Genomic DNA, 14,540 nt, shown 5'->3' on the forward strand with positions numbered 1-14,540 from the left:
CGTCAATTTTGGAATGACATAATACGCTTATGGAAGAATATCCACACTGGTATTCTTCACTGGCTTAATTAAATCGGTTAAAAAAGAATTTAGCCAAAATTCAGCTTCCTTGTGCAGCGAGGGCAGGTTTTTACCTGCAAACAGTATCTCCTTGTCGAGATTGAGACTGTTTTGCACATACTCATTTTGCTATTCTGAGTTTATGACAGTGTTTTAGCAGTTATTACTGAGCTTGGCTTAGACCTACATTTTCTGCTTGGTGAGCCAGATGATTCCCTCTGTTCAGATCTGTAATTATTTCCTTTATTCTTGTCTTTAATTATGTTCCTGGAACACAGCAGCAATGCACTGTAGGGTATAGTTTACACATGTATATGGATTGGAATGTATGTTACTCTTCAGAGTTCACTCCATAGATCTTTCAGGTGCATTTCTGCTCAACAGTGCAATCTGATTTTGAGGTGCTCACTAACATTGCAGGGGAGTCACACCAATTAGCATCCCTAATAAAATGACTTACCTCTAACACAAGCTATCAGCGCAATTCCCTCCTTACATGTCATGGCTGGACTGTGTCAGGAAGACCTGTGCTACAGAGAGGAGCTGTGTTATTTAACACAAGGAACGTTTGTGAGGGAGAGGAGCCTGCTTTGTGCCTTCAGCAGCAGTGTCATGTGCAGAGTGACTGTTTAACACGTAAGCTGTTTACCTGCTCAGACTCCCACAGTGGGGTTCACCACTGGTGTGAGCATCCTCTCCAGGGGAGCTGCACCCACTCGTGCCAGCAGGGAGTTTGGCTCCCAGGCCCCATTCCAGTACCATCAGAACACCGATCCCAAAGCCAGGCTTCCATGGACTACGTTTGTTTAAAAACACCACCTTTTCCAAAGGTGCTGCAGTTTATCTGGAGCCCAAACGACTTGATGAGAAGCCTAATTTGAATTTTCATCTAGATCATACCGCACATGGCTGCCCTGCGGCACAGCTTTTACTTCTGATCATCTGCAAATTGCTTGTGATTCCCTCGGCATCTGCAATAATGAAATGGAGGAAAATTATTCATTTGTATTTGATACATGCTTAAAATTAACTTTTCTGTCCTCCCCCCCAGGTAGAAACTGTAGCTTTCTGCAGGAAATGGATGTCATCCAGAAACAGGATGAAAGCTGTTACTGCTATGTGCAGAACAGAACCATTCACTTACAGTACGTTTGGTCGACTCTTCAGGTAAGAGGCTGTTGTGGGGGTAATTCTGATACGCAGTATGTTTCACATGAACTTGCCAGCAAAGTGTATGATCAGCTAGATCAAAGCAGTATCTCTCTGTAAGCAGTAGTTTGAACAACGTATAGGTAGGACCGTGATGAAAATGCAGCACTGTGATCACCCACTTCGGATGCAGTGAGGTTTAGTTTCTCTTTATTAGAAGGATGACAACCAGGCTTACAGTATGATGCCACACAAACATAGAGCTGTGTGTTGCTTTGTTGTACACCTTTTCTATTGATGGACCACTCAACCTCTTCAGCAGATGTTTTTGCTTATCACCAAACGCCTTCATAAAGCTTTTTAATCTGAGGATAAAATGCAGTTCTGACTCACTCACTGTAGCACACCAGGCCACAGTACACGAACCAAAGGTGTATTAGAGTGTGACTAATGAAAAGACAGCAGTAGCAGTGCTTGTCTATTTTCCTGAGTAACAAAGGGTCATCTTATAAGAAACATGTTTAGAGATTCACTTGAAACAATACAAAAATCCCCTAGCAGTGGAAGCAGTAACAGCTACAGAACAAGCTGACTATCTGCAGGGTTCTTTTTTTTGACCCGGGAAGCACAGCTCTGGACAAAAGAGGGAAACTCTTTCACTTCATCTCTGTTGGAGGAATTTGCTCTCAGATACAAGGAAGTGAAACATCTCTTTGTCTGTTGTTCCCAGGACTGTTTTCCCCAGGAACATGGTGCAGATGTTTCTATGAATGGTTGCAAACTTCAGGTGGTAAAACCCTCTGGCAGTCACACACACCTTCCTGGAGTAGATGTTTAAAAGCAGGAAGTTCAGATCTTTCCCACAACAAATTGGCTGTTGATGTGTTGTCTCTTCTCCCAGTAAAAGCCTGGTTTATTACCTATTGCACCACCTTTTATAGATGGGTCTTTGTTGTCTAATAGGCTCTGATCGAGAGCTCACAGTGAATCAGAGTCTTCAAGTAGATCACCCCATCCCAGAAGATGGACAAGATCTTTTACCAGTTTCCTGGGGGGTGTGCTAGGAACCAATACTGAAATACCCAACAGGATTGTATTTATATTTACATTTCTGGCTCTATCTTTTATTTTCCTTATCCCTCTTCTGTCCCTAACATAGAAATTGTATTATTAATTACAAGAAAAACAAGTCCAAATTCTTACAGTTCAGGAGGGGGACAGGTTGTCAGAGATTACTGGTTTGGTTAGAAATTTGTGGGTGGGCGAGTGTCATGGTAAATCCAAACCCGCCAAGTTTTTGGAGGGATTGAGCTCCCTCCATAGAACTTTGCTGACATGGAGTTCTCTGAATCACCTTCTAAGGCCTAATCAATTGATCTTTCCATAGTATTAATAACCAGTATGAAACAACTAAGAACTGCACTCAGACTCTCTGTCCTGATTTTCATTATGTGCTGTATAGTTCATAAAAACAACCCCCCCCCAGTGCTTCTGAGCTACTTTCTCTGTGTATTCTGTGGTTTGTTTGTAGGTAGAAGTGAACAGCAGAGAAATGTTCAGGTTTGAGCCCATTTCACAGAAAGGCAACTGTCGTAATTCAGAAACTGTTTTTGAGTTTGCTACATGTGCTGTTCAAGTCTTCTGGAAACCAGAGACAGCTACAGAAACCAGAGTAAGCATAAAACAATATGGAGAGGATATTTGTTTCAAAATACAGCCCATGAAAACCGAACCGTACATTGTCAGTGTGAAACGAGAAAGTAAGTAAACAACCTTTCCCTTTGCATTACAGATAGCTCAGTATTGCCACTGTTACTGAATGTACCACCTCTTCTGTAAGAAGCTTGGGATTTTTCTGTTGATGTTTTATATAATCAGCATTTCAGACTGAATTAGTCTAAAGTCCTTTTCTATTTTTTCCCCCTTTTTTTTAGTGCTAGATGGAAAGCTCTTGTTTTTGTTTATAGCTGGAATTTTTCTGTTCCATTTTGCAACCAGCCTGAGCCGGTGAGTACTAGCCACTGGGGTTTGACCTTCTTTCCCAAAGCCATCTTCGGTCAGTTTTCTAAGCTAAAGAGGTAGTTCTTTAGGAAAGTGAAATAAGGAAACAACGTGTATTGAGAACTCCTTCACACCATTTGTGTTTGGACAGATTGTGACATATGCTGGAGTACTGCACCTCTCTTACTCACTTATCTGTGTTAGGGTTCTTCTACCCAAGCTTCCTGCACTGGGCAGCACCAAGACAATCCTAATCCTCAGTGAGCGAGTGTGGGGGTTCAGACAAAATCTCTCTCCCTTTTGTAGACCAGTGAGGTTCACTGGATGCTAAATGCTGCTGCATGTACTATCAGTGATGCTTTTTTGCAGGGAGAAATGCTAAGGATGACGTCACTTGGGGCCTGGTGTGCCTCCATCTCTGTACCAGCCTTCCCCCATCGTTCTTTTGATGCACATTTTGGACAGCGTATAAGGGAGGATACTTAATTGTTATAGCAAAATAGTAGCCCATGACTTCAAAGCCAAATGAGTCACAAGTTAATTGTCACCTCTAAAACAAGCAGAGCAGCAGTAGGTTTTAGAGAGTTAACTGAATTAAAAAGTCAGATTTTATACATGAATAAGCTTAGAAAATATAAACAACTTGTGGGTTCGTGGAGATTTTTTTGACATTTTAAATTAAACCCAAAACCAACCAACCAAAACAACAACAAAACACACAATTTTCTTGCAGTACAGAGCCATATTGGTACATGGAAGAAAATGAGTTTACTAGAAATTAGAGGGTCAAGGAAATCAGAAGTAATGTGAGCATTAAAAAACCCCAAACCACAGTGTGCTAGCCTGAAACACCTCCAGTGACCTTAAGTCCCTGTTGGGACTTTTTTCTTACATGGATTTAATATCTGAACTGTCCCTCTTAACCATGTAACTGCAACTCTAACTTACAGCTGTGCTGTGTTCTTACTGTGATCTAAGTTCTTCAGTGATCTGAAGATCACTGCTGCTGTTTTTACAAATGTTGGCATCATAACCAATTACAAATTGCACTTCTCACTATATTCTTTCTTGTTCTTTTACAGGAGTACCAAGTTCTTTTACCTTTCTGGAATAATACTGGGTGTTCTTGCTCTGCTAGTCTTTGTCCTGTTGATACTTAAAAGGTTTATTCCAAGGGTAAATCTACATTTCTAAAACAGTAATAAGCATCACAATATAGGAAATGAAGAGTAAAGAGCCAGATTCTGACCATGCTCTGTCCTTACAGCTCTGTTTTAATGACTGCAGGATCGCTTGTGTCAAGTACATACAATTAGGTCAGAATTAAGTTCTAGTTAGCTTGCTCTTGAGTTTAAACAGAACAGGAGATGTTGATGTACAAGCATAGTTCATTCTGAAACATACATTATTTTTATCAGACTGGAGCTAAGCTTACTGTTGAATCAGTCTAAATCAAAATGTAGTTTTAGTGGCAACTGGGACAGATTCTCCTCCATTCACAGACACAATTCATTGCAAGGCAGATGTGAATTTTTCCTTTACTTCTGCAAAGTCCATGCATTCCCACAATATTATGTTAACTGGGAGTACACCGCAGTGGGCTTATACCAGGACACCAGAGCACTGTAGTGTGGAAGTCTAACAAGTCATCTGGTTTTGCCTGCGAGTTCCCTAGCACAGAATGGTTGTGGGTTTGATTTGAAATTCTTTTATTTTATAAAGGTTTTATTTTTTAATATGTATTTTTAAAGTGTTTTGGGTTTTGGTTGTTTTTTAATTTCCAGCACAGCACCTTCTGGATCTTAATGAGTGGCTGCTGGATGTCCTCTCTCTATTTTATATACTGCTTCAAAGAGAATATGCACTGGTTGTGGTCTGAACACAGAAACTACTTGTTGGGTAAGAAAATTATTAAGAAATGTGCTGCAGATTTTGGTTTAATTTCGTGGTCAGATGAATACCTGCCCATAAAAAATAAAGTCAAGTGAGACTTATTTATGGTGTACTTTTTTCTCCTAAGCCATAGATGTTGGAATATTCCAAAGGTTCCTAATGCACTCAAATAAGTATTTACTCATTAAATAGGAGCTGGATATAGGGGCCAGTAGCAGCATTGAGAGCAGATTTTGCCTGTATTATTTGTCCAGCGATCTGCCATTACATACTTTCCCTGTAACAGCAAAGGGGTGGCTATGCTGGCTCGGATTGTGCTGGGATTTGGGAACTGGATGTGCCTGCAGGGGCTGACCAGTGTATTGATCTGGCACCTGCCTCTACGTTCTAGCTTGCGGAGAATTCATGTGCAGTTCAGAGCATTAGCTAAAGGTTGTTCCTAGATCACCTCTTTGCACCCTTTTGAAGCAAAAGCCCATGCAACATAGTGCAGGTACCCGTAAGCCAACAGAAGACACAGCAGGCTGTACTTCACAGCAGTTGTAAGCTTTGTGAAGCAAACTAATGACATTTACATGAGTAGTTAAATCTTTTTCCCATGTCCACCTCTTCTGTTTCTACAGGGTATTTTCTGGCTGTCGGAATGTCCAGCTTTGCCGCTTGCTATCAGCACGGCCCTCCTACCACTGATCTGAGCATATCCTTGTTTGCATGGACACTGCAGTTAACAGCCTTTGTCTTGATTTATTGTGGAGTCACCATACCTCACGTTGCGTATGCAGTGATAGCGGTCAGCCTCTGTTCCAAGGGGCTGTGTTACCCCCTGGGTGCTGCGTGTCACATAGGCAGGTGTGTGTGTGTGTGTGTATCTGTGAATGTCCAAGGCCCTGCATTGCCAGGAAATAAATGCAGAGGCTGATAATGAAAAAACCCCTATGCTTCAGTAATGATTTACGAGTTTCCAACTAGTTCATATTTCTGTCAAATGTAAAACTGAGAAAAGGTTTAAAGCCCCAAGACACAGGAATTTAATTATTTTCCATCTGGCAGGTTTAAGGATGAGTTTTGTGCTATGAATAATGGAGAAATGTGACTGTGTTCTTAAGTACACACATAGCACCTTCTAGTCTGCAGCATATTATAACCAAAGCATTTCTGTTTGGTTATTTGATTAGACTGAAGCAATACTGCCTTGGTTTCATGTTTAGAGAGAGAGTCTGCAGGTAACTACTGAATCTTATGGGATAAAACAGTGTACTGTCACCAGGGAAACAGATGTTAACAAGTGACAGTAGGTTACACAGAGTTCAGAGACTAAAAACCCATATCCAGAAAAACAATAGTTTCCAGTGATCACAGTTCAGAGCAGCAGATATATCAAGAATCTTGCATTATTTGTTGTTAAGATCAGTAGATCCCTCTAAACCAGCAAGACCTTTACCATTTGATCTGTACAAGGGTTCATTCTTGCTTTACAGGGAAATGAGGAAAGCTGAATGCTGCTGGTTGGAGCAGGTGTTTTCCACAGAGCTGAAAGTTTTACAGGCATCCAGCCCTTGCTTATCTTAACTCATCACAACATTTAAATTGAAGGCAGTCGGCAGAAGGGAACAGAACATGGCACATTTTCTAATTGATACCTAATTATATTATACAGCGCTACGCAGCAGCTAAAAAACCATCAGATTGTAAACATTTTGGCCTCCGAGTACTCAGCTTTGTAATTTAAAGCAAGATTTAAGAGAAGTGATCTAGCAAACATCATGAACAGCTCATAACAGAGCACTGCTTGCCTTCAAAGTTACATATGCAGACTGGGTTTTGATTCAGCCCATGTCTCTGCGCAGACACATTTTGCATATTGCACCTATAAATGGCTGAGCAAGCAGCCATCTATTCAATTCCATGAGATTTTAGTCCATGCATACACAATAAGGACCTGATCCAAAGCTTATGTGAAGTTCATTAGATGCCATTCTGTGGAATTCTGCAGCGTCAGTGAAGACCTGTGGTAAATAGGCTGGCAAACATTAGATGCCTTGTCCTAAAATTTTAATGCAAGAACGTAGCTTGTCCTCTTAAAAGGATAAAAGTGATGAATTCATGTTAATAGCAGGTAGTGGAGAAAAAGGACAGACAACAGTCACGTGCCAGAATACTTTAGCAATACTAATTGTTTTCATCTCATTCCAGAAAAATGAAGAACCACTTTATATCAAAAAAGTTAATGTTTAAACACCTTACTGAAGAGGAGTATCAAGAACAAGGTGAAACAGAAACTATCAGAGCTCTGGAGGAGCTACGCTCATTCTGCAGGAACCCTGATTTCCCGTCATGGTTAGCTGTATCCAAGCTCCACTCCCCACACAGGTAATAAAGCCTGGCTTCTCTAAAATAGGAAACACTTTGTACAGGCACTTCCAGAGCAGACCCAAATGCCACTTCAGGTGCTGCTCCAGCTGCATTTATCCTGCACGTAGTCAGATGTGCACCTGGGTAGCTTTATCTTCTTGAGTAATCCCACCAGAGACCACAGCCATACCTCTCAAGGGTATCGGTGGTGGTATTAAGCCCCCTCTTTTCTCCTCCCTGACCATGAATTACTCTGAGCTAACTCACAGTAATGGCAGCTTTCCTTACAGGAAAGCCTACTCATGCCTCCCCGAGGTCCCACACAGTGAGCCAGGGGGCTGTCTAACCAGCAAAACGCCCCTTTCTTCAGTTTTTGAAGCAGTACACTTTTGCGTTGTGTAAAACTGGGGCAGGCTAAAGATACATGCTCAAATAGTACCTGTGTTAAGCTCTCCCAACTGCAACCCTGCACAGCCAAAGAAGCCTGCTACTTCAAGCATCAACCAATAGCTAGGACTAAGAATACAGAGAAAGAAATCAATGCCTGCACCTAGAAGTGTAGTAAGTAGAAGAGCTACTCCAGATGTAGCTTAAGAGACCAACTTAAGGCAAATATGGGATGGGAAGGATTAGTAAGCGCAGCCAGAAAATCTGGCTGAATATAAAATTAATCATAATAGCAGGGTATTTCTGTCCAGACCAAGACTTCAGGATATGAGCAGCAGAGTTTCACACAGTAGCCAGCCACAAAGATTTGGCCCTTGCTAAAGAACCAAGTGTCACAATTTCAAAGGAGCCCCAGTTGGCTTGGAATTTAATAAAAAAGAGAGAAAATGTTAAAACTAGTTATAGAAGCTTCATCTTCCTTGGATGGGCACAGGGGCAGCCTCTCTGCCAGCTTTTATGGATTTAAACCATCTTATTTTCTAAGCTAGTTGCACTCTGTAGCATGATTCAAAGATACAAAAAGTGAAAACTCACTGCAGTATTGTAAAACAAAATACTGCCAAATGCACAAAACAAACAATGGAGACACGTGTGTTTGCTAGCCATCTCCCAAACTGTTCCTCTAAAAATGCAGAAATAAAAAGGAGAACCAGCAGAAGCCTGATTTAAATTGAGTACCCCTTCAGGCTTCCATTAAACATCAGAAGATAGTTCAACACAAGGCAAACCTGTAAAACAGCCTGGCCAACAGCCAGTTCCCCATTTAGACTAAGTGCTTCCAAGAAGAGCGAGGTGACAGCATTCATCTTACAGAAATGTTCAGTCAAAAATGTAAATTATTGATCAGTTTACCAGAACTCCAGAATGTAGCTGCATTTCCTTTTTCTTACATTTCTCTGATGCTGTCGACACTTACCAGGTGTCAGAACTGCCGTCTGTTTCCACACGCCTGCCAGAAACCTCCAGCTCCATTCTAGCTCTTCACTGTGGTTGTCCACTGAAAGTAAGACTTGTGGCAAACTGAAATGTAGGGACAGGGCTAAGTTCATGCTCTCCCAGACCTCCAGTTTGGTGGTTAGACTTCAGCTCAGCTTGCCCAGAGCACGCATGCAGCACCAGAAGCGAGGTGACATTGCAGCAGTGCAAGAATATGATGTTCTCACCATTTTTCCTTTCATTAGCAATGTCAACACCTGAATTCTTACAGCCTTTCCCTCAGATATGCTACAGCTTTGATTTATTTTTAGAAGCTGAAGTGCCATCTATCCAACTGTACAAATGCTTACTCTGGATTACGCCATGAGCACTGACAAGATGTGAAAATGAAGTTAGATCTTCTTGCTTAGTCACAAGACCTTGCAGATGGCCTCTAGAAGAGCAAAAGTTACTTATATAGAAAAGACTGAAAAAATGAGGTGGGAAAACAAATCTTCAGGGTTGTTGCCATCTGTTGTGATTTACTCTCTGTTGTTCAGGACTCCCTAGCTCATGCTGCAGCTTCCCCTCATCTGCGCTGCCGGCGGGCACGTCCTTACAACATCCCTGCTTAACCAGTAGTAGCCCCTGCATTTACAGGGGTTTTGTAATCCTCGGCTGATCACTTCTCCCTTTAAAAATCTGGCAGGTTTGCAGACTTTGTTCTGGGATCTCCCCACATCTCACCTGCAGAAATAAGGACGCACGAGGAGGAATACGGCATTGGGAGCTTCTTCCTGGAAGAGCAGCTCTTTGAGACAGGGACGGAATCTGAGCAAGACGATCCAGCCAACTCCATCCACGAAGGAGATGAAGAGGATGAAGATGAAACACATAAACAAGTTTCATTTCCAAGTGCTACTGAGTTGCTCTGAGCTTTGGGAAATACCAGGAAGGAAAACACATTTATCCTAGAGAGGAAGGATACAGAGTGAGGTCTCAGGCTTGGTGATTCCTTGTGGTTACTGGTGGACACAGGGATATTCTGAAAACACTATATCCTATATCACTGATGTTGCCTGATCAGAGCAGCAGAAGGAAACAACAGGGGCTGTTCAAGTGAAGAGGATTCTCATGCGACTGGTACTTTAACTGGGGAAGTAAACATTGCTTATTTCCAAAGCGAGTACTGGCAGCAGCCTGTCCCAGCAGGATGCCTTGTGCCAAGGCTACTACCTCGAGAAAACATTCTCTCTTTTGGTCCTTTTCATTGTCAAGTCCTCCGTGCTGAGCACTAGAGGGAGAAGCCATCATTAATACTTACTAAGTAGCCTCTGTGTCAACAATTTTCCTAATGCTGTTAATGTGCTGATAAACTGTTTTTATTTGTGAGACTTTTCAGTGGTAAAGTTGAAGAGAGAGTTAGCAAAGCTGAACGAGGTTTGCTTGCTCTTCTGGCTAAGCGTGCTGCACATTAACTTCATTTTGCCTCTCCACATTTGTTTTAAGCTCCCTTTACTCCTCAGAACCCTGCCTGACTTTTTACCCGCTGCTTGTATTGCTCTGTTCTTGGTCTCTGCTCTACTTACATTGTACTTTGTTCTTTCCATGCCTTTGCTTGTCACATAACTCTCCTCCCCTCTTCAACAGGTCCCTCTGTGGAGCCTTCCTTCAGTCCTGTTTCTCCATCTGACACCTGCAGGTGATTTAGGAGAGGATTTCCATCCCCAATTGTATATTTACCGTCACTTTCAGTTTCACTGTTGCCTTACCTTGGACGGGTGGTGATCTCCATTCCAGGCCTCTCAATGGCACAGAAAAGAGAACAAAGACTGAGGCTGTTTTGAGCTGCTTGGATGAACTGCTGTCAGCACAGCCGGGGTGATGCTGTAACCACGTAACTAGGAATACAGATAACCCACATAGAGCTCCACTGTCCTCAGAGTACTCAGCAGTTTACTCATTCAATGAAAAGCAGAAAGTAATTCCTGGCAAAACAAGGAGGGAAGGATAGCTGGCTTCCACCTCCCCTTCTTCAGTCTTCAATGTGGGACTGAGCACAGGAGGTGTGTGTGGAGGAAAAGAACAGGGAGAAAAATTCAGACTGTCAAGTATCTTTCAACTTAGGTATTATGCAATTCTAGGCCAGGGAATAGATCATTCACCCACCTGCAGAGGTCATTTCCTTCTTTTGTTCTTTGAACTATCTTTATATGCTTCCATCCTCACCTTACTGTTTTACTTCACTGTCTTCCAAACTGCAGAAAATGGAAGACCATTGATCTGCCACCATCTGATCTTCCAAACCTAAAAGGAGTTGCCAGTGGTGGGAAGCAGTCAGCTCTCCCGAAGGGCATGTCCGACCAGGATGTATTTGCTTTAAAAGGGATCTCTTTTCTTTGTAACATGCCTGATGTGCATGCAGCATGACTTCAGCAGTGCATGCACCATGGTTTCTCATTGTCCATTCCTGGACAAGGGAGAAAATCCATTACCTCTAACAGTGCTGAGAGCTGCTGCTGTACCACATTCCAGGAGCTCCTCTGAAACTGGAGTCAGAGTTGGTGCTTGAAAGCCTTACGTGCCTCTTCCTCCTTTACAATGATTCAACTTCATTTTAAAATGAAGAGACACTTAACAGCCTTTGTGCCATATTTATAAATACATACGCAATATCTATAGCATGTTTAGCAGAGAGAAGCCCTCTCTAGCAGGTGATCCAAAATACACTTACCGTTAAGTCCACAACATTCAAAACAGCAAGAGAGTTCTGATGAGGAAGGCCACTAGTAGTGCTAAGATTCACCTCTGAGAACCAAATTCACAGCTAATACCACCACGCTCTGGAATTGGGCTTGGCTTGGGGGTTCTGTCACTAGCAGGAGGCTGGAAGTGTTAGCTGTTGTGAAAATGGAGGAAAGCTTCATTAGATATGATGGTTTGGGAGAATGATGGAAACTCCCCCCAAACAATGATCTTTGTAGACTGAAGATGTATTTTACCTCTGCCTGCATTGCCACCATGAACATAAAGTACTTAAAATTATTACAGGGTAGTCAAAAAAGGTTATTTGAAGAGATGCCTAGTGGGGTTTGCATGTTGTCAAGTACACAGGTTTATTTCAGTGTACTTTGTAGTTAGCTGTGAACTCCCATCCATGTGATTTGAGGCCAGGGGGAAGAATCAGATTTGTCCTAGCTCAAACCCACCGTTTTTCTGGATTTCCACTTTACTGAGGTAACAATTATTATCCCCCTGTAAGTACATAATATGTATTTATATGCCCAAGTAATACCTTAAGATAATACTTTACCTAAGCAATGTGTTAAATGTAAAAGCCCCCCAAAATGGGCAGTTACGTTTTTCAGACACTGTTCCATTTACTGAATTATTTAGGGCAATACCAGCTACACCTACTCCAACACAGAAAAACACCACCAACAAAAAGCCCTCAAACAAACCAACCAAAAGCCAGCCCACGTTCTGTGTAGCTGTGAGGTCCATCGTTTGCCAGGGATGCGCGAATACTATTCAAAGCAGAGGAGGAAACAACCAAGTACATCCAAGGTAGGTGCAGCAACACGAGAAAGACAATGACTGGTTTAGTGGAGAGCTGATACTGACATAAACAATGCTCCTAAGCCTGTTGCAATATTGGAAGCACTCCCTAAACAGATCCCACCAAACCCAAGAGCCCTTTGCCAACAGTTTCCTTGCAGAGTGCTCCTGTGATATATGGAGATATTACAGAGGTTTACTGAAACACAGCTGTTAAGTACTGTCCAGTGGTCAGCCAGAAAATCTGGGAACAGAAGCTTGATGTTGATCTGTTGCTGTAAGTGTTATAAAAGCCCTTCTTCCTTAACAAAGGATGAGTCACATGTATCTTCTGTTTCATGATGTTTAAAAAAGTTAGAATTTTTTATTTACTCTGTATTCATGGCACTTGATACACGGTCTGTACTTTCAAGATTTTTTTAAATTAAAGGATTTTTCAACCATATCCTTCTTCTCCCTTAAGCATTTACTGTCTTCAGAGCAGCAGGACATACGGCAAGGAAGAGCCAAGCAAATTGGGTGTGTTTATGTCCTGAGGTGTCCTCCCCTGTTGCAGATTTAAGAAGCCGTAACTAGCGCGTTAGCTGTGGTTGCTCCACAATAGTGTCCCTAAGTCCTGTCAGCACTTTTGTACTCATGCACGTTGAGCAGTTTAAAGTAAAAACTTAATTGGGTGTCCTACACCCAATATAAAAATCGATTCCAGCCAAATGTGCCCCTCTTATGGTAGGTGCAAATGTGTTTCATTCATCAGAAACAGAAATTGGAAGTATCTCCCTACAAGTGCACTCAGAGCAGCCTCTGTCTCAAAACTGCCAGGTAACAAACAGAATCCAGTTCTGGCTTTCACTCACTATGTAGAGGTTGTACTTGATGATCTTAAAGGTTGTTTCCAACCTCATTGGTTCTATGATTCTGTCCCCTGCACATTTCATATCAACCTGTTTATGAAGCACATCACTGTGCATCCCTTACATTCCCCTCAGCCCACAGAAGGGAATTTGTGCCTACAGTCAGATTTTATCACGAAACAGATGTTAACACTGTGCAAGAGCAGGTCCCAGGCTCTAGGTTCACCACCCTCTGAGCACTGCCCTCCAGTGAACCTAGGAAAAGGTCATTCTCATTCAATTCTCCCCAGTTCTGGTGCTTACGTTCACTGCTGGCACCTAATGTGAGCAAATGTAACAAAGGTTCAGATCCACACCACTGAATCCATTATGGAGATTTTATATTTCTTACCACGGTTTTTACAGTTTCACAAATATCAAAACCCAGGTGTACATGTCCATTTTGCAACACAAAATGACTATACGATTCCAAAAAGAGCAGGCATTCCAAATACAGGATTCTGAAGTGTAAACACAGTGTACAAGCTCTTCACCGCACAACCCGGTGCTATGCAGCAGCAGCTGAGGTAACACCGTGCAGCAGGAACTCAACAAATGGTTGGTTGGCCTCAAGATGGTTTTCAGCATCCTTCTGTCACCTGTTCAGTCTTTAGTTCTCCTCCAAGTTATACAAACATACAATAAATACATTTCTGATTTTAAAGGACACTTAGACAAGTCATGAGGATTTACGTGAGTACAGTACATTTAAGTTCAAGTGCAAAAAAAGTAACTAGTGGTTAGTCATCGATGCTTCTTTTCATTGTCTATGGTGTTGGTCCCCGGCACCACCAGAACATGGGTTGTTCCCAAAGCACAGCTAAAGCAGAGCTATGGGACACCCCTTCAGCAAAAGCAGGTGAAACTGCATATCCCTTTTGCTGCTTAGCTGCTGCCATCTTCCTCTCCCCTAACCCTGTGCTCCTGTTGGTCTGCCTCTGGATCACTGTACAGTCCCACAGCATGCATCTTCCCCACAGGAGGCCCAAAACATCAGATAGTTGATCCCAAGGAGGGCTGAGCAATACTCACTCGGTCCCCTAGAAGTCAAGTGCTCAGAATCTCCTAGGAACAAGCTGTTAATACAAGCAAATGGGCCAAACCACTGCCCTGACCAAACCCCCAGGCTCCTCCCTGAGCCCAAGGATTTCCCTGCAGCAGCAATTTTCACTCTGCACTAAGTGAGCCTGCTGCAGTTAATATTGAAAAGCATAACAAAACATAATCCAAAGTCATCCAGTGTCTTGACATTGGGCAAAGTCATTTCCTAAACAT

At 42.4% G+C, this 14,540-nt stretch overlaps 1 protein-coding gene across 1 annotated transcript; it reads left to right on the forward strand.

Moving 5' to 3' along the window:
• Nucleotides 1-1,111: 1,111 nt before the first annotated feature.
• Nucleotides 1,112-9,752, forward strand: TMEM194B (transmembrane protein 194B; the record flags this gene model as incomplete). Its single annotated transcript, XM_010022251.1, has 8 exons — nt 1,112-1,227; nt 2,741-2,969; nt 3,144-3,216; nt 4,293-4,386; nt 4,995-5,109; nt 5,727-5,952; nt 7,297-7,473; nt 9,527-9,752. Coding segments are annotated over 8 exons (1,256 nt in total), but the record flags the coding sequence as incomplete, so codon positions are not given.
• Between the last annotated feature and the right edge of the window lie 4,788 nt (nt 9,753-14,540).

The sequence above is a fragment of the Nestor notabilis genome, unplaced genomic scaffold, assembly GCF_000696875.1.
Source record: "Nestor notabilis isolate BGI_N333 unplaced genomic scaffold, ASM69687v1 scaffold31460, whole genome shotgun sequence".
Lineage (NCBI taxonomy): Eukaryota > Metazoa > Chordata > Aves > Psittaciformes > Psittacidae > Nestor > Nestor notabilis.